Source organism: Rhinolophus sinicus, linkage group LG15, assembly GCF_036562045.2.
Source record: "Rhinolophus sinicus isolate RSC01 linkage group LG15, ASM3656204v1, whole genome shotgun sequence".
Classification (NCBI taxonomy): domain Eukaryota; kingdom Metazoa; phylum Chordata; class Mammalia; order Chiroptera; family Rhinolophidae; genus Rhinolophus; species Rhinolophus sinicus.
In genome coordinates this window covers 36,677,219-36,699,670 of record NC_133764.1, presented here as the reverse complement: position 1 = coordinate 36,699,670, position 22,452 = coordinate 36,677,219, and the positions used below count along the sequence as shown (strand labels likewise).

The 22,452-nt window shown below is 40.1% G+C and overlaps 1 protein-coding gene across 3 annotated transcripts; it reads left to right on the top strand.

The window, feature by feature from the left end:
- The first annotated feature begins 22 nt into the window (after positions 1–22).
- Positions 23–22,108, top strand: ACOX1 (acyl-CoA oxidase 1). 3 transcript variants are annotated; one of them, XM_019745477.2, is made up of 15 exons: positions 132–308; positions 575–734; positions 4,440–4,600; positions 10,105–10,262; positions 12,189–12,296; positions 13,487–13,606; positions 13,742–13,857; positions 14,266–14,435; positions 15,474–15,636; positions 16,062–16,252; positions 16,522–16,701; positions 16,834–16,939; positions 17,086–17,229; positions 17,363–17,569; positions 18,227–22,108. In XM_019745477.2, the coding sequence occupies exons 3-15, from the start codon at positions 4,536–4,538 to the stop codon at positions 18,275–18,277; spliced, it is 1,779 nt and encodes a 592-aa protein (XP_019601036.1). In that variant the 5' UTR covers positions 132–308; positions 575–734; positions 4,440–4,535; the 3' UTR covers positions 18,278–22,108. The 3 variants fall into 3 exon arrangements, with proteins under 3 accessions (XP_019601035.1, XP_019601034.1, XP_019601036.1); XM_019745476.2 differs by lacking the exon at positions 4,440–4,600 and having other exon boundaries at positions 23–308; XM_019745475.2 differs by lacking the exon at positions 10,105–10,262 and having other exon boundaries at positions 23–308.
- The last annotated feature ends 344 nt before the right edge of the window (positions 22,109–22,452 follow it).

Genomic DNA, 22,452 nt, shown 5'->3' with positions numbered 1-22,452 from the left:
CCCGTGGCCCTCGCCGGCGCCGCCTCTTCCTTGGCCGCGGTGGGTCACGCGCCGAGGGGCGGTGGGGAAGGGGAAGGGGCGGGCCGGGGGCGGGGACTCGTGCGGTCCTAGGGCGGCTCTTAGGGCCCGGCCCGAGCTGGAACTGCTGACACCGTCGTCGCTGACCTCTCGGCTTCCGCTGCCTCCGATGGCCGTCACCATGAACCAGGACTTGCGCAGGGAGCGGGCCGCCGCCAGCTTCAACCCGGATCAGCTCACGTACATCCTGGACGGCAGCCCGGAGAACACCCGGCGCCGCCGAGAGATCGGTGAGGGCGGCGGTGCAGGCCTCCCTCCTTCCCCGAACAAGGCTTGAGACTCCCTCGATAAGGAGTCTGGGGCTGCTGTGCGACGTAGGCCGTAGGCGCCGGCCCAGCTTTAGGGGAGCCGGGACCCCCACGTCCGGGGGTGGCCTGTGGTGGGGTGGCAGGATCCCGTCCGGAGATGGGACTTGTGCCCGTGACTCCGAAACCAGGCAAGTGTAACGGAGCCCAGAATTTCTGTCTTCCTTTTGATGCCCTTTAATCCCTTCCAGAGAACCTGATTCTGAACGACCCAGACTTCCAGCATGAGGATTTGAACTTCCTCACTCGCAGCCAGCGTTACGAGGTGGCTGTCAGGAAGAGTGCCACCATGGTGAGGAAGATGAGGGAGTTTGGCATCTCAGACCCTGATGAAATCATGTGGTTTAAAAAGTAGGTATGCCTTAGCATAGATCAAGTTTTTATCTATGATAAAAGCCCAAATGAAATCCGCGGTCTGTGGTGTCCTTTTTCATCGTGCTTGGCGTTTAAAGACTCAAACTGGCATATTTGTCATGCCATTTTAAAGTTACAGGTGTGGGAAATAATGTTTTCTTTTGTAGTCAAGCCTGTTAAAGGGATGACATTTGTAGAATGCTGATAATGAAGATGCTGCAATTTTCAGTCTCAAGAATCATACAAATTCCTTTTGTCCAGGCGGCTCACTTTTGAGTGATTTATAGTCAAAAATGCTTTCGCTGTTTGTAAGCAGGACTGCTAACTTTAGAAGCTGAATTCGGAAGGCTTTTTCAGCTGCAAGACCAAACATTAGTTTGGAGCAATAACATTATATTTTTATACGATAGTGTACATCTTGAGTTTTAAATAATGGAAAATATGGGATGGATGAGGAAGACCATTAGTCAAACCTCAGAATGAATATGAAGTATTCTAAGAACCCAGCATTGTTGAATCTGGGGTCAGTGTTTAAATGGCTCTCAGGTGCATATGAGACCTCACAAAAACACTCCTTGGTCCTAGTTCTGAAAAGAGTAGCTTCTTTTTTCAGACCATCCATTTTTTGTTGTGTTTTGTTTTTTAATTATTTAAAAAAAAAAGGCACTTTCTTTTGGCCTTTATCTAAATAAACTCTACAATTTGGCCTGTAGCACCTCTTACACTTATTTATTCTTGGGCATTTCCTCTTTTAGGTTTCTGCATTTTAGAAGAACTAGTATTTTCATCAATAAAAATTAAATGACATGAAGGTGTATATTCAAGAGCCAAGGAAAATGAAATATGTTACAGGTTCCACCTTTATGTAGTCATAATCAGTCCTCCTTTATTCTACTGCCTCTAGTACATTTGGTATCTAATTATTTTCAATTTGACCTGTTTATTATTGTTAAGATGAAATCATTTACTCTGGCCCTTAGGACTACCCTCAAAATTCCTTTCCATTTTAGTTATAAAAATACAATTGATTTATTTTTGGTAGCCCAAACCAGAGAACTTACTAACTTTCAAATGTTCTTTTTTTATTTTTAAAGTTTATGGCTCATGGCTATGGGGATATTAAGGTAAAGCAACTCTTAGAAGATTAAGTTTCTGAATTACCTGAGTTAGGTTTGTAAACCTTAAAATATTAGTAAGATGTTGTTCGTCCCTAAAACAACACAGGAGAGGTTTGTTTTATTTTGCTTTAAATGATCCATGCAGTGTGGTTAAGAGTTGGTTAGAAGATTTCCTAATCTGTGGTTCATAAGGTTTCATAACTAGACTCGAGTGAAGTCACAGTGAAATAGAACAAAGTCCTTTATGTGGGTTAAAGATCAAGTGGATCAGCCAGTTATTTTGTGTAAGGTTTTTCATGATAACAGACCCTGCTGTTTGAGGAATGTAGGTCCAAACTTTAACACACCTTTTGGCATCCTTCCCATATCCATGATATGAGGAGATCAACTTATGTTAGAGAATGGGATTGAAAATTAATCTTGGCAATTAACTTGAATGCTATTGAATCGAAGCCTGCCGTTGGTTGTAACGCACACCTGTTTTATGTAAGAAAGTTAATGATGACATAGCATTAATTGTGAGATGCATTGGATTTCTTAAATACTGGGATGGGAGGGCGTGCGAGAATTGATGAAAAACAGTAATATTTCTCTTTTTGGGGACTTTGGGCAATTACTGGGCTCTTTTACATCCATTTGTCCTATCAAAATAGCTCATTTATGAGACTTGAAGTTGACTGAATATTAGTAAAATACTTCAGGATTTCTCAACCTAAGCAATAAAAGAACTTTTAAGTCCTTGAGCAAATAAAGACCTCGCTGTTTGGGGAATATAAAAGTTGTTTTCCTAATCTCCTTTCTGTAATTTTGTCTTTTAGCTAAGTGTACTGATTGCTGTGGAAAAAAAACTGTAAATGTTCTTAAGGGTAATTTAAAATTTGAATGAGAACCAGTCATGGTTATTGTTATCCTTCTTAGGTTTTTAAAGCTGATTCCTTGAGAAGCATCTTCAGGAGGGATTAAACATAACTCAAAAACAAGCCCTGAGCTTTTGTTCCTGAGTTGATTTTCAGGTGGCCTTAATCAAAAAAACAACCAAAAAAACACACCCCAGTATGTTTACTGAGAACAAATATTTGACAGTCTTTATTTTGTGTCGCATATTTTCCCTCTGTTTCCTAGAATTATTTTGTGTCAGTGTCATCATTTTATACACCCAGACCGTCTTCAGTTCCCCTTCAAGGGAATAAGAGTGTTTTATGTTGCCACCATTTTTTAGCACTTAAATTACTGCTTGTATTCCTCAGCAATTCGTGTAGGTTCGTTTCCTCTTTCGGTGAGACATGATTGTTGGGGAAACCTGTGGTGCTCTTGCCTTCGAGATGATGATTCTACACTATCTACTCATTAGGCTGTGGCTCCCACTTCAGTGAGGCGCCTGCGTCTTGGGAAGTGCGTTCCTTTTCTCCAGTTATGCAGGAGTGAATTGCTGCTAATCCGAGTTACTGGGAAAGCAGCTCACCTCCTGTGTTCCAATTCCTCCTTTCCCCTCTTTCCCTCCATTCAGTTTAATCAACATCCGATACGGGTGTAAAAAAAAAATCATGGAACCTCGGGGTTAAAAAGCATTTTTGGTGTTGGCTAGTCTGGGCATTTCTTGGATGTGTATGTCTGTGACACCTCTGAAAGGTGACCTCCCTCCCTAAAGGTGATGGGGTGATCTCAGGGCCTCCGCAAAAGTGAACTGACAGCCTACCCCCTCTTTCCATTAATTCATGCTCTGCATGTGTGGACCAGGATAAATTGGTGGTATCACTTTCTATTCATCCCTCGAGAGGTCATGAAGATGAGTTAGAGGAAATTAACTTTGTGGTTTTTGGGTGGATGGGTAGTTAGATGACAGATAGATAGATGGATGGATAAAATAAACCCCTGTAAAATCTGTAAGCATGGCGAAGGCTGACTATATATAAAACTTATATTTCGACTATTTCACAGATTCTGTTTTATGAGAAAATAGTTGAAGACTGAATTTCATTATGATTGGAGCGCCCTTAATCTGGAGTAATTCTCAGAGACCGTTGGTGCTGGGTGTTTCATATCCTCACGTTACCTATTTACCCACCTGGAAACTCTGAAGACCTTTAGAGATCTGTGCGTTGGCACTGGAATTTATATTTACCACCCTGGATGTTTGCTTCGGTTATCTAGGGAAAGATAGCTTAAATTCTTCTTTAGGAGCTTTTGTTAACAGCTCTACAAATAAGTGTTCTGTGGAGTTTGTTTGATTCTAATTGAATAAAGCAAAAACAAACCCAAACTCCAAAAAATGCAAGCAATTCAAAACCCAAAACAAAAAGTGTTTTTAGGCTAAAACGATGGATAGAATTGGCTTTCTGGGTTAAATAGAATTAAAGAGGAATTCTGGCCCTGAATTGATGGGGGGGGGGGCAGGAAAGATACCACTAGATTCTGCTCTTGGCTTTTTAGGTAGTAAAATGGTAAAGTTTACATTTGATTTCATAAGAAAGGGGTTTAAATTTTCCTAACCTTCATCCTGAGAAGTACAGCTGCCTGGCGAGAATGGGTGGTAGCATGCAGTTTCTGGAGTAAGCCTGAGACCCTTTTCTTTTCTCTCCTGTAGACTACATATGATCAATTTTGTGGAACCTGTGGGCCTCAATTACTCCATGTTTATTCCTACCTTGCTGAATCAGGGCACCACTGCTCAGCAAGAGAAATGGCTGTTTTCATCCAAAGGACTCGAGATAATTGGCACCTACGCCCAGACGGAGTTGGGCCACGGTTAGTCCACATTTGAGGGTCAGTGGGTAACCCGCCTCAGGACTTCAATTAACAGATGACTCCTGGCATTTGATTTTTTTCTGCTGCTGCACATTTGGGATTTTATTTTTAAATTGTTGAATCTTAAATAAAATTCAGCAGCTCTTCTTCTCTTAGGTCACTTCCCCGTAAACTGGGCCAGGACTCTGGCCTGAAACGTACTTTATTGTTATTTCTTCGAGCCTTTTATCATTGCCACACGTCCCCATTTTAACAGATGTTGAGCAGTTTGTGGGGTCCAAAGATGGGGTAGCAAATGTGGCAAAGCACCCGCTGTGTTGATGTCTGTTAAAGTCTTGGTTGGAAATTCTTGAAGGGGCCGTGCCTCTGCAGCCTCGGGATGATTCCTCTCTGCTTTGAGGAAAAGTGTGGATTTTAATGGGGCAGAGGGTTAGAGCAGTTAAGTGTCATACTCTTACATTGCCCACTAGCAGGGTTATAGGTGGTTTGGAAAAAGTCCACGATTCTCCATTTCTTTTGGTACATCTTTTCTATACATGTTCATGGGCTTTTTGTATTACTAGTTAATTCTTGGTTCACTTGTACATAAAAGCCTGGCTACTTTAAAAAAGTTGTGGGTTTGGTCTCGATGTAAAATACATTTGTTTTCATGGACAAGGCCAATCGGCAGGTTTGAGTATCTTGAATTTGAGCTGCCCAGTCTCATTCCTCATTATGTTGCTTCCATTAGGTAAATAAAGAAAAAGAAAGGGAAAGAGGAAAGGGTGCAGATATCAGGAAAGCTTCATTTCTGTGTTTGATTTGGTGCAGTTTGATTTGTGAATTGGTTTAAGAAAGTGCTTTTTATCAAAATCACCGTGGGGCCTGCAGGTTCTGGTTGCTATGTGGGGTTGTGCACACCTCGTCACATAGCCAAGGCTTTAGCTTCAAGATGGCTACAACTGAAAAGCCGGAAGAAAGGTGTCCTAGGGAAGGAAGAGAACATTCATACAGTGCTTCTGTCTAGGGGTGTGTGTGTGTGTGTGTGTGTGTGTGTGTGTGTCGGGGGTAATCTCAGCTTTGTGGTACAGAACCCTTTTTTTCTTTCAGTATTTATCACTGTAGAATTTATTTGTCTTAATAGTTATGCTATTCATAGTTATGCTATTACTCTGAGTCTAAATGGGTCTGATATGGTTATCTCTTGTTGGTCTAATCCCTCTGCCTCTATTTATAAAGTACATTCCAAATATATACTTGCCCTAAATATTGAAGGAAGAAAGGAAGAAATAAAGACATGAACTTGACTGGTTTGAGGGGTCCAGAAATTGAACTAAGGTCCTGTGTCACTCTGAGCGAGTTTGCATTTGTCAGTTTTCTTTCCCTTACTGCTTCTAGTTTTCGGATATCTTCTTGTGTTGGAACCAACTTGGTCTTAATCTCTGTAGTTTACTTGATATAGGTCTTGTTTCTTGCTGGAATTTTGTTAGTTCATGTTGCTGTTAGTTGTGTTTCATTGACTGCTGTTCTTTTCCAGGGAAGCCAGTCTGTTTATTAGTTAATTTGCATCATGTGACAGTGTAACCTTACAGAGAAGACATAAAATGCCCTTCAACATTGGAGAGGTTGGTGGTAGAACAGCTTGTACAAGATGAATATTTGACTATTTAAATTCTGAGACTTGGCAGTATTGGTCAACAGTGACTGTCTGAAGTGTTCTCACAGAATTGGTTGTATCTTTGAGTTTGGGGTTCTTCCACCTCTGGGGAGCCACTGAGAAGCGAAAAGACTCAGTATTGCTCCGGCTCATTCCAGGATCCTCGAGAATCTTAAAATTCAATCAGAAAGTCTCGGTCACCAGTTTTCCCTCTCCTTCTAGAACGTGCCTTACCTCCTCTAAATACTCACCTGTGTGTATAGGCACACAAATCCTGACACACTTTGGTCCGTGGCTCTGTGCGTCTTAATCAAAGGCAGCGGTCTGGGCTGAGGTGGGCACCCTGTCCCTGGGCTTCTGGTGTGGAAGGGACCGTCTAGAACGGGGTCTACTGTCACTCATCCTGACCAGACATTTCGCCAGCTCACAAGGCAGGTAGTATGTATGATCGTCACAGATACTTGACCATTTCAAGTTCTGGTCCCTTCCTAGGGATTCTTCTTGCACAGCGTTTTCTATTATTGTTAGTGATGTTAAGGAAACGAGAGCTGTAATACATAGTTATCATCCTGGAAGATGGCGCAGTATCTTTACAATTCCCACCATTAGTACCCAAATATGAACTAGAGCACCTTTCTTCCTTTGAAACTTGAAAAATCGATAGTAAACTTGATTTTGTACGTCACGATCTTTCTCTCCCTGTATCTTCACTGCTTCGTCTCCTGTCCTTTGTTCGGAGGAGTCTCTTGTTGGACTTCCCATGAGACTTACTCCCTAGGTATTTGAGCTATTCTGATTTCCCCACTATTATAATAACAATATTAACTTACTTACAAAAACTATGTTCTTTAGGGTTATGCCTCTGGAATATCTTTATCAGAAATGAATTACTATATTGAAGGAAATGATCATTTTCTAGCTTTTATTGCATAGTTCAAGACTTTTTCTGAAGCATAGAGCCAGTTCACAGTATTTTTAGCAACTTATTAATACACATGTATCTCCATAGCCCCATCAACATGGGTACTTTAATTTTGTTTTGCTACGTTAATGTATATCTAAGAGTTCAAGTTTCAATTTTCCAATGCTTGTGAGCCGATGTTACTGCCTGTTTTGGCTTACTCTCTGCATTTCCCATGTATAAACTGGGTCTTTCTCCTTTGAATATTGATTAAATGGAATATGCATATTGATCTTATATGATTTAATGTATCCTTCCAATACTTCTGTTGCCTTCTGTTTCATTAAACGTTTTGGCCTTATGTACTCAGTGAATTCGTCTCTTAGTAGGTATAAGTTTTCTTCTATTTCCTTTCAGGTTTTTTTTAAATTTTTTATTTATATTTAATGCTTTGACTTGTGTATGATACAGAGTGACTAATGACTTCCATACTGTTTTTATGTTTATTAAGTATTAGCCCTTTTGCCATTGTTAAGTTCTCTCTGGTTCATCTTAGAGTTTTATAACAGTTTGTATTTATTTCTGGAACCTTAAATATATTACATTGATTTGCTTGTTTTTCTCCTAACATCATAAACTTTGGCTCATTGTTGCTTTGTAAGGTATTTTAAAATCCCATAGGATAAGCCGACTGTTGTTACATTTCTAGGTATATGTATTGGGTGTTCCTGCATACTTATCCTTCTCGACGAATTCTGATCTCAATTTGTCAAGTTCTAAAATGTGTTCTATAGGAATTTAAAATCTATGTTACATGAAATCCTTGTATTTTAGTAACTTCATTTAGTTCTTTTAGCCCAGAATTAGCATTAGCAGTTTATTTCCTGTTATTCAAATCTTCTTTTATTCATCCCATTAAGTATTTGTATTTTTTCCTAATTAAATTTTCACTATTCTTAGCTAAGTTACTTAACTTTTAAATATTTTGTTGCTTTTATAAATCTCTTTAGTGGGTTCCTACTGGAATGGTCCTAATGGATTAGAAGGCAGTGATTTTTTTTCCTTAATAGCCTACAGCTTTTCTAAAATCATGTATTATTGATGACATTTTGTTGATTACCTAAGATAATATTCATACTGTTCACGGAGATGCTATTTTGATTTCTTCCTTTCTCATGTATTATTAATCTAATCATTTGTCCTCGGTATTGACTGCTAGCCTTTCCAGCCCTGTGTCATCACATAGGAATAGGAGAGACTGGGAAGGCCTTTTGGTGTTACAGTTTTAAAAGAATTAACTCTAGTGTTTCACACAAAATGTTTGCACTTTGTCATTTTAAAATAAATTACTTAAAAATAATACATAATCTTTATCATGTATAACTAACTTTTTGCAACAAGTCCTTGATTTAAGTGAAAAATTATCTAGGTTACTTTCTCCTCATAACATTTCTAAATTCCACCCACTTCTGAATAATCTTAGTCACAAGAGACATTTTTCTCCTGAAAACATTCTTCAGTCTCAAAACAGTTTCTGATCATAGTAGGTTTACGCCTGCCCTACTGAGTATATTTTGTGGTAAACTTTGGTGTTTGGTATTATTCCATAATATTCCATAGTACCACGCACTGATACAGACCCTCTCATGTTTTAACTTTTTATTTAGAAATCATTGTAGAGTCATAGGAAGTTATAAAAATTGCACAGATGGGTCCTGTGGACCTTTCACCCAATGTCCACCAGTGGTGACATCTTACGGGACAGCCCTGGTTTTTTGGCAAGTCTTTCTACTGTCCTCAGCCCCCTTGCCCTAGAGCAGAAGATGTGATTAAGCGATAAGATGCTTGTCCTTGTTTTGCCATTTTTTTTTGCCCTGAAGGCACTTAACACTCTCAGCCTTAATTCCTTTGTAAAATGAGGAAGTCAGTCACCACATTCTTTGATTTTTATGTAATTGGTTAACTGAGAGCACAGCCACCCGATTGGAAGACATATTGATCAACCCTTGCCTGAGCAGGTACCCTGGTTGTTTTCTTCCTCACCTTATATGGAGCCAGTCCGGAGAACTGAAAACTGAAATGTTGTTTAGGCTCATTTCTAAGATAATTAAAGAGAGAACTAAGAACGATAGAGTTAATTTAGAAAATAAGGACTTTAGAAAGTGGATTTAAAATGACTACTAAGACTTCTATTATCATTAGTGACAATTCCCATGATTGTAATGGAGAGCTCATTATGCATGAATCTGTTATTTGTAATTATTATGGCCTTTAGAAATTGTGTGTCTTGTGCTCGCTTCGGCAGCACATAAGTAATTGCATGTCTTTTATTTCTGAAATTTAGGGGTGAAGAGCACTGTCAGTTTTTGTATTAAATTGTTTCAGTAGCACATAGCTGGATATTTATGATCAATCAGAACGAAATGACCAGTTAGATGATGAATGTGGCTCAATGTTGGATGTTTTGTGGACAAACAGAAAAGACTCCAGCATTATTGAAATTGCATCTAGGAAAAGCTTTCCTCTGAGAGAACTACTATATTTTGCCTCAACTTCTCATCAGTGTAAATCATGGTACAACTGAAATTCTCCATTTCATATGACCGCTTCAAATTTTGTTTCCTGTGATTTAATGGCAAGGCTAGAATCCTCTGCCTTGCTCCAGTGGTCTTGTGCTACACGGGCTTTGGAATTGGCAGCCAATCCTGCCAAACTGAATTATTTTAGAGGTGAGTAGTACAAGACAATACTTCTTGCCAACCTAAGAAAAACGCAGCTTGCCAAAAGCTATAACAAAGTAATACAAAAAGAGGCCGTGCTCCCATCCATCCATGATCAAGCCTACCCAACTAAATCATACTTACAGAAGGTTTTTTTTTTCTCCTTCCCTCACTCTGTCCACATTGTTGATTCTCTCACCCCTGATGATTGTTCTCTCAAATGCACACCCTTGGTGTTTCTTCAAAGCTTTGTGCACCGAGGGCCTTCGCCTCTGGACCTTCACTTGGGCATGTTCCTGCCCACCTTGCTTCACCAGGCCACTGCGGAACAGCAGGAGCGCTTCTTCATGCCCGCCTGGAGCTTGGAGATCACTGGCACTTATGCCCAGACAGAGATGGGTCATGGTACGGTGCTTTCAGTCTTTCTTCCGGGTTGGGCGGGGCTCCGCGAGCTTAGTGTGGCTGGCGTGCCCACCATGTGTTAACGGTGGCATCTCCGAGGTTTAAATGCGATCTTTCTGCAGAGGCCAGGTGTTTCACACGGACAAGTCTTGGCAAAGACACTGCTTTGATCAGTGGAAATTAAAGGTTATGTTATCACAGAGATAGGCTGATTTTTTTTTTTCATGATTCCCCTTCAGGAGGTCAAGAATTACAAGTCAGGCCTTATTTACTAAGTGGCTTTTCAAGTTCACTGAAATTGTATAGAATTTGTGTGCATATAGAATCTGAACCCATCTTTCTTTGTTGCTGTCTGATCACCCTTACTATGGATAATTAGTGAAGTTGCACTGATTCCAGAAGAAATACAGATTAACAGTATGTGTGCTGACAGGAAATGAGTGGCTTATATAACCAAAATATGCCGCATTTTATACCTTGGCGTTATTTGTGCATTGATTCAGTAAAGTTCTGAAGGTGGCTCGGCCAAAGTTTAGAAAAAATAGAGTAAGCTGTACTTCCAGGCAGTTGGTTTCACACTATATCTACTGCCTTTCTTTTTTCTTTCCATCCCCCACCTACCTTTTTCCATCTATTCTGAATTCGTCAGTGTTTAACATCCATTGGCTTTTGGCTTCTCTTTTTCTACTCAGGTTTCAGAACAACTGATCTAATGTGTATTTGCCCTTATTTTTGCTCCTTATTTTTGTGTGACTTCATCTTCATTTTATAGCCTCTTTGGCTTTCAGCTTTGCTGAATAGTGTTTTACGGGATTTTCAAAAGACTCAAAGTAGAACACTGTTTGGTTCAATTGTGTGTTTGCAAACATTCTTGTCATTGTTTTTTCTGTTTAATGTTACCTCATTTTCTAAAACAGCTTCTTCTTTGGTGAAGGGAGTCTTAAGTGTATATGTCTGCTTCCTCACTCTGGAAGGTGCATCACACGTCAGCTGGCCATGCCTGTTGTTCAACTTGGAAGTTCCTAAATGTCCCAGAGTTTAAGTGTTTGATGAGATCTAACATTATCAGAGCAGTTTGGGAAAAGGCTCTCAGCATTGGCTTTAGAATAATATTATTAGGGAGCATGTCACTTAGAACATTTCTCTGTAACTCTTTTCAAAGAATTTTGGCACATTTGTACTAGGATTTCAAACATGAATCCCTGTTCCTCTTCAATAAACATGTGAAACTGGGAGCTCTTCCTGGTCACATAGTGAACCAGCCAAGACAAAGTCAAGACCTAGCATTGGAAATCTGCAGGGTGAACTCAGACCTTATTATTGGCCTTTTCTGAATCCAAACAAGTGATTGTTCCAGGTCTTTTTCCCCGTGATGATTATACCTTTTTATGCTCTTGTTTTCTGTCCAAGCAATCATTCTGAAATAAATTCTCAATTGACAAGAACTTGAGCTAGAGTCTCTTCCTGTCACACGTTACCTTATTCTTTGTGGTTGATGTGGTAAACACAATACCTGTGAGTTGAAATGAGCACACTCGCAACTTAGAGATGAGTTTAAAAGGGCAGTGAACATTCCTGTGAAATTCATATCCCATGATCTTCTGACACTGATTCTAAGCTGCCTTTACTTTTGGTTTTGCTTGATCTAAATGTTACGTATCCACTGCCGTAGATGTGGACTAAATCAAGGATAGAAATGGAACGTGCTTGACATTTATATTTTCAACTTAATAGGAACTATCTGATTTAAGTATAGGGAATTGTGTATCTTGCTTATCAAAATTTTTAGCTCATCTACAAATGTTTTGTTGTCGTTAGATTTTGCTGTTCTCTGAGATGCAACAGCTTAAAGGATTAGGCAGGAGAGTCTACCATTTTCCTTTTCTCCCCCATATTCTATCTGAAGTACATGTAATTTATTTTCCTTAGGAACTCATCTTCGAGGCTTGGAAACCACCGCCACTTATGACCCTGAGACCCAGGAGTTCATTCTCAATAGTCCTACCGTGACCTCCATCAAGTGGTGGCCTGGGGGACGTGAGTGAATTAACAGTTATTGGATGTTTTCAAGATCTATTATAAGATCGTGTTTAGAATGTAGAGCTTCCATGAAAATACAATTTTGAAATGTAGAACAAATTCTTAAGGCTTAAACTATTGTAAGCTATTTCACATTCTCGTGGTGCGTGTTACAGATTCTTAACCACTTTACAAAAGCACAGAAAGGACAGCAGTCTTACTCTGCTTTTCTTAGTGTTTCATCTAAACAGTTCCACATATCAGCATAGTAGTTTCCTTAGTTGTCATTTAAAGTAACTTCGTATTCTCAGTTGGGTTCGTCATTTCCGTATTGAAAAACATTTATTTTCAAATTTTTATTGTAAATAGTTTGACATTAAACTAATATCTTCCATTCTGAGTCATTGTCTTAGGATATATATTTCAGATGGCGTTAGTGGTCAAATAATTTTGTTACTCGCATTATGTATTTTAATATGTGACATTACATTTTCATAGGAGAAAACCTAGAATGCAAGAAAAGATAAATATTTCTGGATATACTAACCGAAAATCTCTTACAGCAGCTCTATCCCATAGAACTTTCTACAGTGATGCAAATAACTCTCTATCTTTGTTGTTCAATACAGTAGCCACTTACCACGTATACCTAGTGAGCACTTGAAATGTAGCTGGTTGACTAGGGAACTGAATCTTTTATTTCAGTATAATTAATTTAAATGTAAACAGCCACAGGTAGCTATGGCTACTGTTTTGGAAAGCACTGCCTTAAGGGAGAAAAAGGAAATAATGTAAATCGATGTTCTTCTGGTTATCCTATCATTTTCTTTATGTATAAATGAGTCAAAAATAAGTAGAAAAGTAAAGCTGTCTTTTAAAGGGAAGGGTTGCTATCAGATCAGCGTGCTGTGCACCTTAAACTCACATGGTGTCATGTGTCAATTCTATTTCAGTGAAAGGTTTTTATGTACATATCAAAATAAAATGAAGGTTTGCTTTGCCAGAATTCAATAAATCTTAGTAACTCTCAGCTTACATAGATGTCTGTAAACCAGCTGTGGCCCTGTCCGAAGAAAGGCTCTCTGGGCAGACTTTGTTGATAGAGTGGAGTGTTATATTTAACATAGGCTTTTCTTCCTCTTTGGTTCTGTCTTTCAAAAATGTGAGAATGGTGGTTCATTCCCCTCTTGTTCTCGTTGATGCTGCAGTTGGAAAGACTTCAAATCATGCGATAGTACTTGCCCAACTCTACACGAAGGGGAAATGCTATGGATTACATGCCTTCATTGTACCTCTTCGTGAAATGGGAACCCATAAGCCTTTGCCAGGTTAGACTTGTTCTTCTGATATTGAGATGAAAACTTAAACTGAGCACAATGTATAATATACGACTAAAGAGGAGTGGGAGAAAGCCGGGGATTCAAGGCATAAACATCTGGTGACTTTCCTTTCATCTGTGGTAGGTATTACCGTTGGCGACATCGGCCCCAAATTTGGCTATGACGAGATGGATAATGGCTACCTGAAGATGGACAATTATCGCATTCCCAGAGAAAACATGCTCATGAAGTATGCCCAGGTATACTTAGATAGGAAATAGGAGCAGAGGTGTCAAACACGGGGGTGCAGTGGCTGTTGATAACCTCAGGGTTAGAATTAGAAGGTCAGTTGTTTTAGAAGGTAATAACATAGTTTTACTTCCGAGGCTTCTGATGACGGTGATATGGAAAGCCATTGGCGGGTATGAAGCGCATATTCTGGTTTGCTAAACCAGAATCCCCTGGAGGGCTGGCTACAGCCCAGATTGCTTGGCCCCCAGAGTTCCTGATTTAATAGGTCTGGGTGGGGACTGAGATACTATATTTCAAATAAGTTCCCCAGGCAGTGCCGATGCTGCTGCTCTGGGGACCACACTTTGAGAACCACGGGCCTAAGCTGCCCCTTGGGTTTAACAGAAGGAAGCATCAGTCCCATGTTCTTTTTCCAGGTGAAACCCGATGGCACATATGTGAAACCTGTGAGCAACAAGCTAACCTACGGGACCATGGTGTTTATCAGGTCCTTCCTTGTGGGAGAAGCTGCCCGGAGCCTGGCGAAGGCCTGCACCATTGCCATCCGATACAGTGCTGTGAGGCACCAGTCCGAAATCAAGCCAGAGTAAGGGTGGAGTCTGATGGGCTCGTTCCTGCAGACATGCTTGGAGCCCTTTCAGATACCAACATTCCCAAATGTCTTATGGAAAAGATGCATTGGCTATAAAATTAGCTAAGAGAGGGCAGTGCCCTGGGTCTGTTATTTAAAACCTAGACTTCCTTGTCTTAAGTGGAAAGATGAGAATACTGCCTTATTATTATATTTAACCTTCTAAGAAAAACAATAATGATATTACTTGGGCTCTATCAATGAAATGTTCAAAACACTGAAGGCAGTTTGGGAATTCTAATGGCTACTAACAACTATAAATTGGGTATGGTGAAAGTGACATTAAACTTGATTCCCTGTTGTGTTCATTCCCATAGCTTATTCCCACAACTGCCTTCCACTTGGGCATGACTCCCTGATAACTGTTTTTGCTCTTAAAGAAGGAATAAGGAAATCAGAGCAGACCTCCTAGACTTCAAATGTTTAATTCTATGCATTGGGTCTTCTCCAAAATTATGGTCAAAATATAGTTTGTTCAGCCATCTAGTGGGTTACGTCTCCTTAACATTGCCTTCTTGTGGTGAAGCAGACTAACTTTGATTTTGTGTGTTGCCATGAGATATAGTTTGTTTAGTCATACTGGCAAGACTAAGAAAGATCGGAACTTCACAGCTAGAAAATTCTGTCCACCTAAGTCAGCTTAACAAGGTAGATAAGAGCATGGTCTTCTATACCTATATAGCCCAAGAAGGCCATGCTCTTAAATCGAGGATGTGCCAACAAAAGAAAGAAGAGGGAAAAAAAGAAGAAAAGAGACAAAAAGAAAAATTAAATCAAAATCAGTCAGTCAAGGATCTGCCACTCATTAGCTGTGTGACTGCAGGCAGATTCCTAATCTCTGATTTTCCCCATCTATAAAGTGGGAGTAGTAAGTGTTCCCTTCACAGAGTGTTCATGACGATTAAATAAATTCACATACTACAGTGCGTAGACTGGAACCTGGCACACAGTGAATTCTGGGTGCTTAATTTTTTTTTTTTTGGTATACTTTAGCGAGCCAGAACCGCAGATTTTGGATTTTCAGACCCAGCAGTATAAACTCTTTCCACTCCTGGCCACGGCCTATGCCTTCCACTTTGTAGGTGCGTACATGAAGGAGACCTATCATCGGATTAACGAAGGCATTGGCCAAGGGGACCTGAGTGAACTGCCCGAGGTACGTGTTCTCTCATTCACTGTGGGCACCTTTCTGTTTCACATTTGCCTGTTGGATAATATCCAGAGAAAACTTCTAGGATTTCTTGAAGATCCATATAGTCTCAAAAGATACAGAGATTTTTCCGATTGAAAGTGGATTAGATGTGAAGACATACCAGTTTTTCCTTTAAGTTTCAGAAGTGCTGGACCATGTTGGTCATTTGTTAACCAAAGGAACATAAGCAGAGACTTTATGCCAAGTAGAACAGTTCAGAAGCGAGTGTGGGAATGTCATTAATTCAGGCCAATTCGATGACCATGCCCCTTCAGTTACATGCGTGGCAAGTGATTTTGAAGCGCTGGTAGCTGAGGATAAGCATTTCTCCTTGGAACTCGGACTTCACCATCTCAGATGTTCTGATGGCTGGTGCTTTTCCCCTCCAGCTTCATGCGCTCACCGCCGGCCTGAAGGCTTTCACCTCCTGGACAACTAACACTGCCATTGAAGCATGTCGGATGGCTTGTGGTGGGCACGGCTATTCTCACTGCAGCGGTCTTCCAAATATTTATGTCACTTTTACCCCAACCTGCACCTTTGAGGGAGAAAACACTGTCATGATGCTACAGACGGCTAGGTGAGAATCTTAATTCATGATTACTCTTCCCTGAGAAGAAGAATTCAAGTCCTTTTCATCGGTTGCTATTCCCATGTTTTCTCTTCCTGTTATATTTGTTCCTGAAAGAAGTCACGTTTGCCTTCTGTCCTGACCCACTGTTTTTGTGCTGTGTTCAGACTAGCGAGTATGAATCTCCTGTCCCGTAGCTTCAAGTCCTTTCAAGAGGTGGTTTTGTTTCTGTTTCACAAGAAGCATAGTTACTGAAAGCATGTGTACTGATGGCTTAGGTTCCTGATGAAGAGTTACGACCAGGTGCACTCAGGGAAGTTGGTGTGTGGCATGGTGTCCTACTTGAATGACCTGCCCAGTCAGCGCATCCAGCCACAGCAGGTGGCTGTCTGGCCAACGCTAGTGGATATCAACAGCCCCGACAGCCTAACGGAAGCCTATAGACTCCGTGCAGCCAGGTGAGCTCACGCTCCGGCTGGACTAGGCAGCCGACGGTGGGGGCTTCTGGGAAGGGGCCTGGTGGATGTGGGGCAGCCGCCAGTGCTGTGGATCACGTCCTCTGAGCTTGCTTTTGTTTTATTGCTTAACAGATTGGTAGAAATTGCTGCAAAAAACCTTCAAACTGAAGTGATTCACAGAAAAAGCAAGGAGGTAGCATGGAACCTAACTTCCGTCGACCTCGTTCGAGCAAGTGAGGTCAGTGATAGTTCTCCCCTCGTCCGTCCTTTACGCCACTGCCTTCCCTCGTCGTCTTAGTGCAGAAACCCTTGTCACTGCGTGTCGAATCTTTTTCACCAGTTCTCACATTCTGGCATTCTTTGTTTGTTTGTTTTTTTATGTAGGCACATTGCCACTATGTGACAGTTAAGCTCTTTACAGAAAAACTCCTCAAAATTCAAGATAAATCCATCCAGGTTGTCTTAAGGAATTTATGTCTGTTGTATTCTTTGTATGGAATCAGTCAGAAGTCAGGGGATTTTCTTCAGGTCAGTATTTTCTAAGTGTAAGGCTTTTAATTTTTTTGTAGAAAAAGAATGATCTGCTTTATAGCTATGCATGTACACATACATCTGTTTATATACATATATATCTATCATTTGCTTGTTTTGTTTCTTCCAGGAGGGCATCCTAACAGACTCTCAAATTACCCAAGTACACCAGCGTATCAAGGAGTTACTGACTGTGATTCGTCCAGATGCTGTTGCTTTGGTTGATGCGTTTGATTTTCAGGATGTGTCGCTGGGCTCTGTGCTTGGCCGCTATGATGGGAATGTGTATGAAAACTTGTTTGAGTGGGCCAAGAAATCCCCGCTGAACAAAACAGAGGTGAAAAAAAAAACACAATGTCTTTTCCCCCTTTGAAATTCTTCACTTACATATTAAGGCAGGAAAAACCTCTCAGAGTGGTCCATCTGTGAAAGCTTTGAAAGTTCCTGTCCACTTCGGACAGTCACTGTATTTGACCAACAGGTTCTTAAGGGAACTGGGTCATTCCTACAGTAGGCAGGTTTTTCATTTCCTTGACTATTTAATAACTAATTGAAAAATTTTAAACACACACAAAACTAGAAAACTATAATACACCTCCATATGCCCTTTGTCATGCTTTAGCAACTATCTCTTTTGGGCCAGTTGGTTTCATCTGAAACCCCCACCCCTTCCTTCCGAGGATTATTTTTTGAAACAAATCCAAAATATCAGTTAATTTTGTCCATAGATATTTCAGTATGTATCTCTAAAAGATAAGGACTTTTTTCAGAAACATAACGATACCATTCTCACACCTAAACAAATTAACAATAATTCTTTAATATCATGAATTACCCAATGTCCAGATTTCCTCAGTAGGCTCATTTTTTTTTCCCCCTTCAATTTCTTTGGATCGGGATCCAAATAAGGTCCGGATAATTTCTTGATTAAAAGTATGCTCTTTTACATAGCAACTTCCTGATGAGGCATTTCTTCTCTCTCCCTTCCTCACAGGTCCATGAATCTTACTACAAGCACCTGAAGCCTCTGCAGTCCAAGCTCTGAATGTCATGGCACGTTTTATCTGCTCCAGGAAGCAGCTGGACTCTTCTACTCCCCTTGTACCTGGCACACAAAGCTGCGTGGAATCTTTATCGAATTCAGAGAGCTATAGAGCAGATGACAAATTGACCCCTTTCTTCTTTATTAATGAAGAAAAAAATGAAGAGCTTTCAGAGATTAAATGAAAAAATAGATGTGTTTTAAGTGCAATTAACACTGAAAGAGACCTGTCAAGCATTCAGAAAAAGCTTTAAGAAATGCAGTATGACATCCATTTGTAACGCTGCTGACCCCAGTAGGCCATAACTTTTGATAATTAGTAGAACTTAACTACTAAGTAGTTAATTATTTTCACGTCTTAATTGCTAATCACTGGATATATGTGTTTTTAAGCAAAGATACACCCCTCCCAAGCTTTTGTGCTAAACACCCTACTGCTCCTGCCATGGGCCCTGACTTAAAAGCAGGACTGCAGAAAACGGATCGGGGGAAGGAAACTAATCAGGAAATTTAGTGTGAGTTTGTGCTTAACACGTTTTCTGCCTGCTTGCCCTTGGTTGCTGACATACTGTTTCTGTTTGCTCACGGTAGCATTTTTCTGACACAAGAATTTTTTCAGCACAGGCCTACTGCAGGATCATTGTTCTGTGTAACTGGGAATTAATCTTCCATTAGAAGGATCCCTAACTTGTCACTGTAGTAGCAACTTCTTGGGAAGGGGTGGGTAGCAAAATTATCTCTACATAGGACTATTGGCAACTGATGGAACCTGTCGGTGGCATTTGATCTCCCTCCCTCCGTGTCCCTTAACCTCTCCCGAAAGAGATAATGAAGGAAGAAAGGAGAGTCACAGTTCCTTCCTAGTAGAATAAGTGTAGGGAGAGCTCTCAGTTATAGTTACTGTAACTTTGGTGACCGTATTAACTGGATAATCTGGAACAATTCAGATTTCATGTCATTTTGGCATAAACCATTACAATGCTTGGAGTTTACAGTGCCTGGCATTACAAAAGTAAATCACTCAGGTTACCTCTTACCACCAGGAGTAGCACAGAAAAATCCTTTGACAAACCATGTGTTCTGGGTTTTGGATCAGAAAACATAATCATTGAAACTACGGCTAAAGGATAAATGGAAGTTCCATGGAATTATTTCTTATATGTTTGGCTTTATTTTCAGTATGTTTCTAGGAGCTTTATCTGAATTGCTAAATTGTCCTTTCAGCTGAAATCTAATTTACACAATCATTCTATATTTAAAGGGTAAACGTGTACCTCTTAGTGAATTTTATTCTTAAAAATCAATGCAAAACAACATGTTACTTGATTTTTTTTTAACCTGTTAACTGTATCTGTGACATCTGCCTCATGAAACCAGTTCTAGAATCAGTCTTGAGAATGTAGTATAACTCAGTGGAAATATAATTCCTATCTTGGGACCTGACATAAAATCTTATTCCAGTGGAACCGGTAATATGAGTATTTTAGGTCCAGCAGAAATACTGTCTGTTGACACAAGCCTTAATCTTTACACTAGGAGAATTAATTGATAAGTGTGTTAAGATTGGAGTAAAAAGCACTCTGTTAATCTCATTTGGCACGTTTTGACAGTAGCTTAGATTCTGGGAAGTAACAGAAAGTAAATATAAATTGCTTAATAGTGACCTGTTAAGTGTAGAATTGTTTCAAAATCAGTCGTTAAGTACCTGCTCATAGGTGAATACCTGTAATCAGCATCTGAGGGTATTTGAAATGACACCCACCTAATCTAGCTGCATAGATCTGGGAACTATCTTAGGAGATTTGAACAGGTGGTAGATACAACAGAGCCACCTTTAGTCCAGCACCTAGAGTTTTATTTAAAAACTAAATCTGATATTTGAGACTACTTTTATTAACATTGTAATGTTTTGTCTTGAACTTTATTCACTGTGATCAAAGAATAAAGATGTAGTAAAACCTCACTAATTTGCTCTATTGAGGGAAAGAGTGTACCACATAATTAAACATTAGTTCAAATTATGAAGAATTGTAAGATGGAGGCTTATGAAGTTTAGGTAACACTAGGAACAAAAAAAGGAAGGAGTGAGACCTGCCGCAGCAGATCGCGCTGAAATCCACCTCAACTGCTGTCGTTGTCACAAAGGCCGAGTGCTCTGGTCGATTTCTGAGAAATTTTTGTTGACTGCTACAAAGCACACAGGTCGTTTGCTGTCCCTAAGAAGCCAGACTTGGCCGTAGATAAGTCTAGTTGTGCTGTGTTGTTTTGTGAGCTGTTTTCACAGAGTACAAAGATAAACTTCACCCTGACTTCTCCAAAATGATGATAAATATTGAGTAGAATTAATGAGATTTTTCTACTAGATGATATTGATATAAGCCTCTTTTAAAAAGTACCCATAATTGAAAATTTGAGATTTAATAGGGATGTTTTGCTATTTGTAACAGATGAAGGTTGATTCTTCCTCAAGTGTTCTATTTTACGCTCTATGAGACAGTGACCTCTATACACAGTCCCAAAGCCTTGTGGCCCTTCATGTTCTTGTCTTCAGAACATAACACTGATAAGTCTCAGCTTATCTTCAGAATACTTGCTTAATTGCAATATATTCATGTGTTTTCTGAGAACTCACTTCTTGTAATTTCAGGTTGTATGTATCTGGAAGCAGTTTCTTATTCCTAAAGTTAACATATCAGATCTTAATTCTTGGTTTTCTTCAGTGCAGGGCTTTGGCTGAAGAAATACAACTTCAAATTCATTATCCTAGAGTTGCCTGGGGAATGAAATTTCTTTAGATAACTGCTGCTCAGGCCCTCCTCCCCCTGTCTGAGTTCTTTGCATCCATCTTATTAGGAAGGAAGAGAAGAGATGCAGATGGTCTGTAACACCTGCTAATCTTTTAAAATATGTGGAAGGTATACCTTGCGGTTCCAGGGTGTCTTCAAGCAGTACCTGCTCCCACTGCAGCTCAAGAGGAGTAGTGCCAGGAAATTGATTATTCTACCTGAGATCAAGAGTCTTGTTGATTCTCCTGACTCAGACAAAGGTTTTGATCATTTTAATAGAATAATGTGGAGGTCGTTTCAGCTAATTAAATATTTACTACTGCATTCTTGGAGGATTAGACCAAATCATGTAAATGACTAAAATGCTCCGTTCTTTCATTTTAACATAGTAGTGGTGGAGTTCTGCTTTTAGCTCTCCACACTTCCTAATTTTTCAGTAACTATTCCTGTGGTCCATGATAGTAAACAGAAACATAAGGAAACTTAGGAGTTACCAGATGTTAGCTGTTGCAGACCTGCAAATTACTAGATTCCAAGGGGGTTTTGTTTGATTTTGCCTTACATTTAAGTGGGCCATTCATTATCTCAGGAAGATCATGGAAAATTAGGAGTGATTTTAAGAATTCTGAACCAAAATAAGTTGTTTTGCCACAGTACTGTTGATTTTCATAGATTAGATAAATATGTGATCTTCCACATAATACTCAGACTGCTGACTGCTTTGTAAACACCACTTTATTTACAATTGCATCTTTTAGAAGGTATAATTACTTTGCTACCCTTCCTCCTTTTACTGTTGTGGTTTGAGTTTGGTTCCTGCCTGACGATGCATTTAGTATGTTTTGTTACCCATCCCTGACTGGGCCCTTCAGTGGGGGTGGGAGTACAAGGAGGTTCACTGGTCCTGAGGGTCCTGAGCGTGTGAATCATGGTTAGGTGGCAGTGACCCGCTAGCACTGCTTGGCCTTCCGGTAAGCCAAGCCATTAATCCCTTTTTCCTTTGTAAAATTAAAAGACCCTTAATAAAATCTGTAATTAACACAAAAACTGTTTTCACTGTTTTACATGTTTTCATTGCTTACGTTGTTGGGTTTTATTCTGGCTTTGCATCTGATTTTCTTAATTGAACAGAAAGGTCTCTTCCCTAAGCTTCGGAGTGGGATAAACACGTAATATCGGTTCACACATCGATCTTCCAGTCTTAACACATTTCTCACGCCTTCCACCCTGCCACAAGTCAGCCCTCAGGAGAGTATTGGAGGGACTTTTAAGCGTTCAGTCTTGGAGCCCAGGCCTCCATGGAATGAATGGCAGGAGGAAGAAGTCCGCTGGCCTCGGAGCCGGGAGTCCTCTTCCCAAAGGCGTTGAGGCAGCTCCTAGCAACGGGAGGAG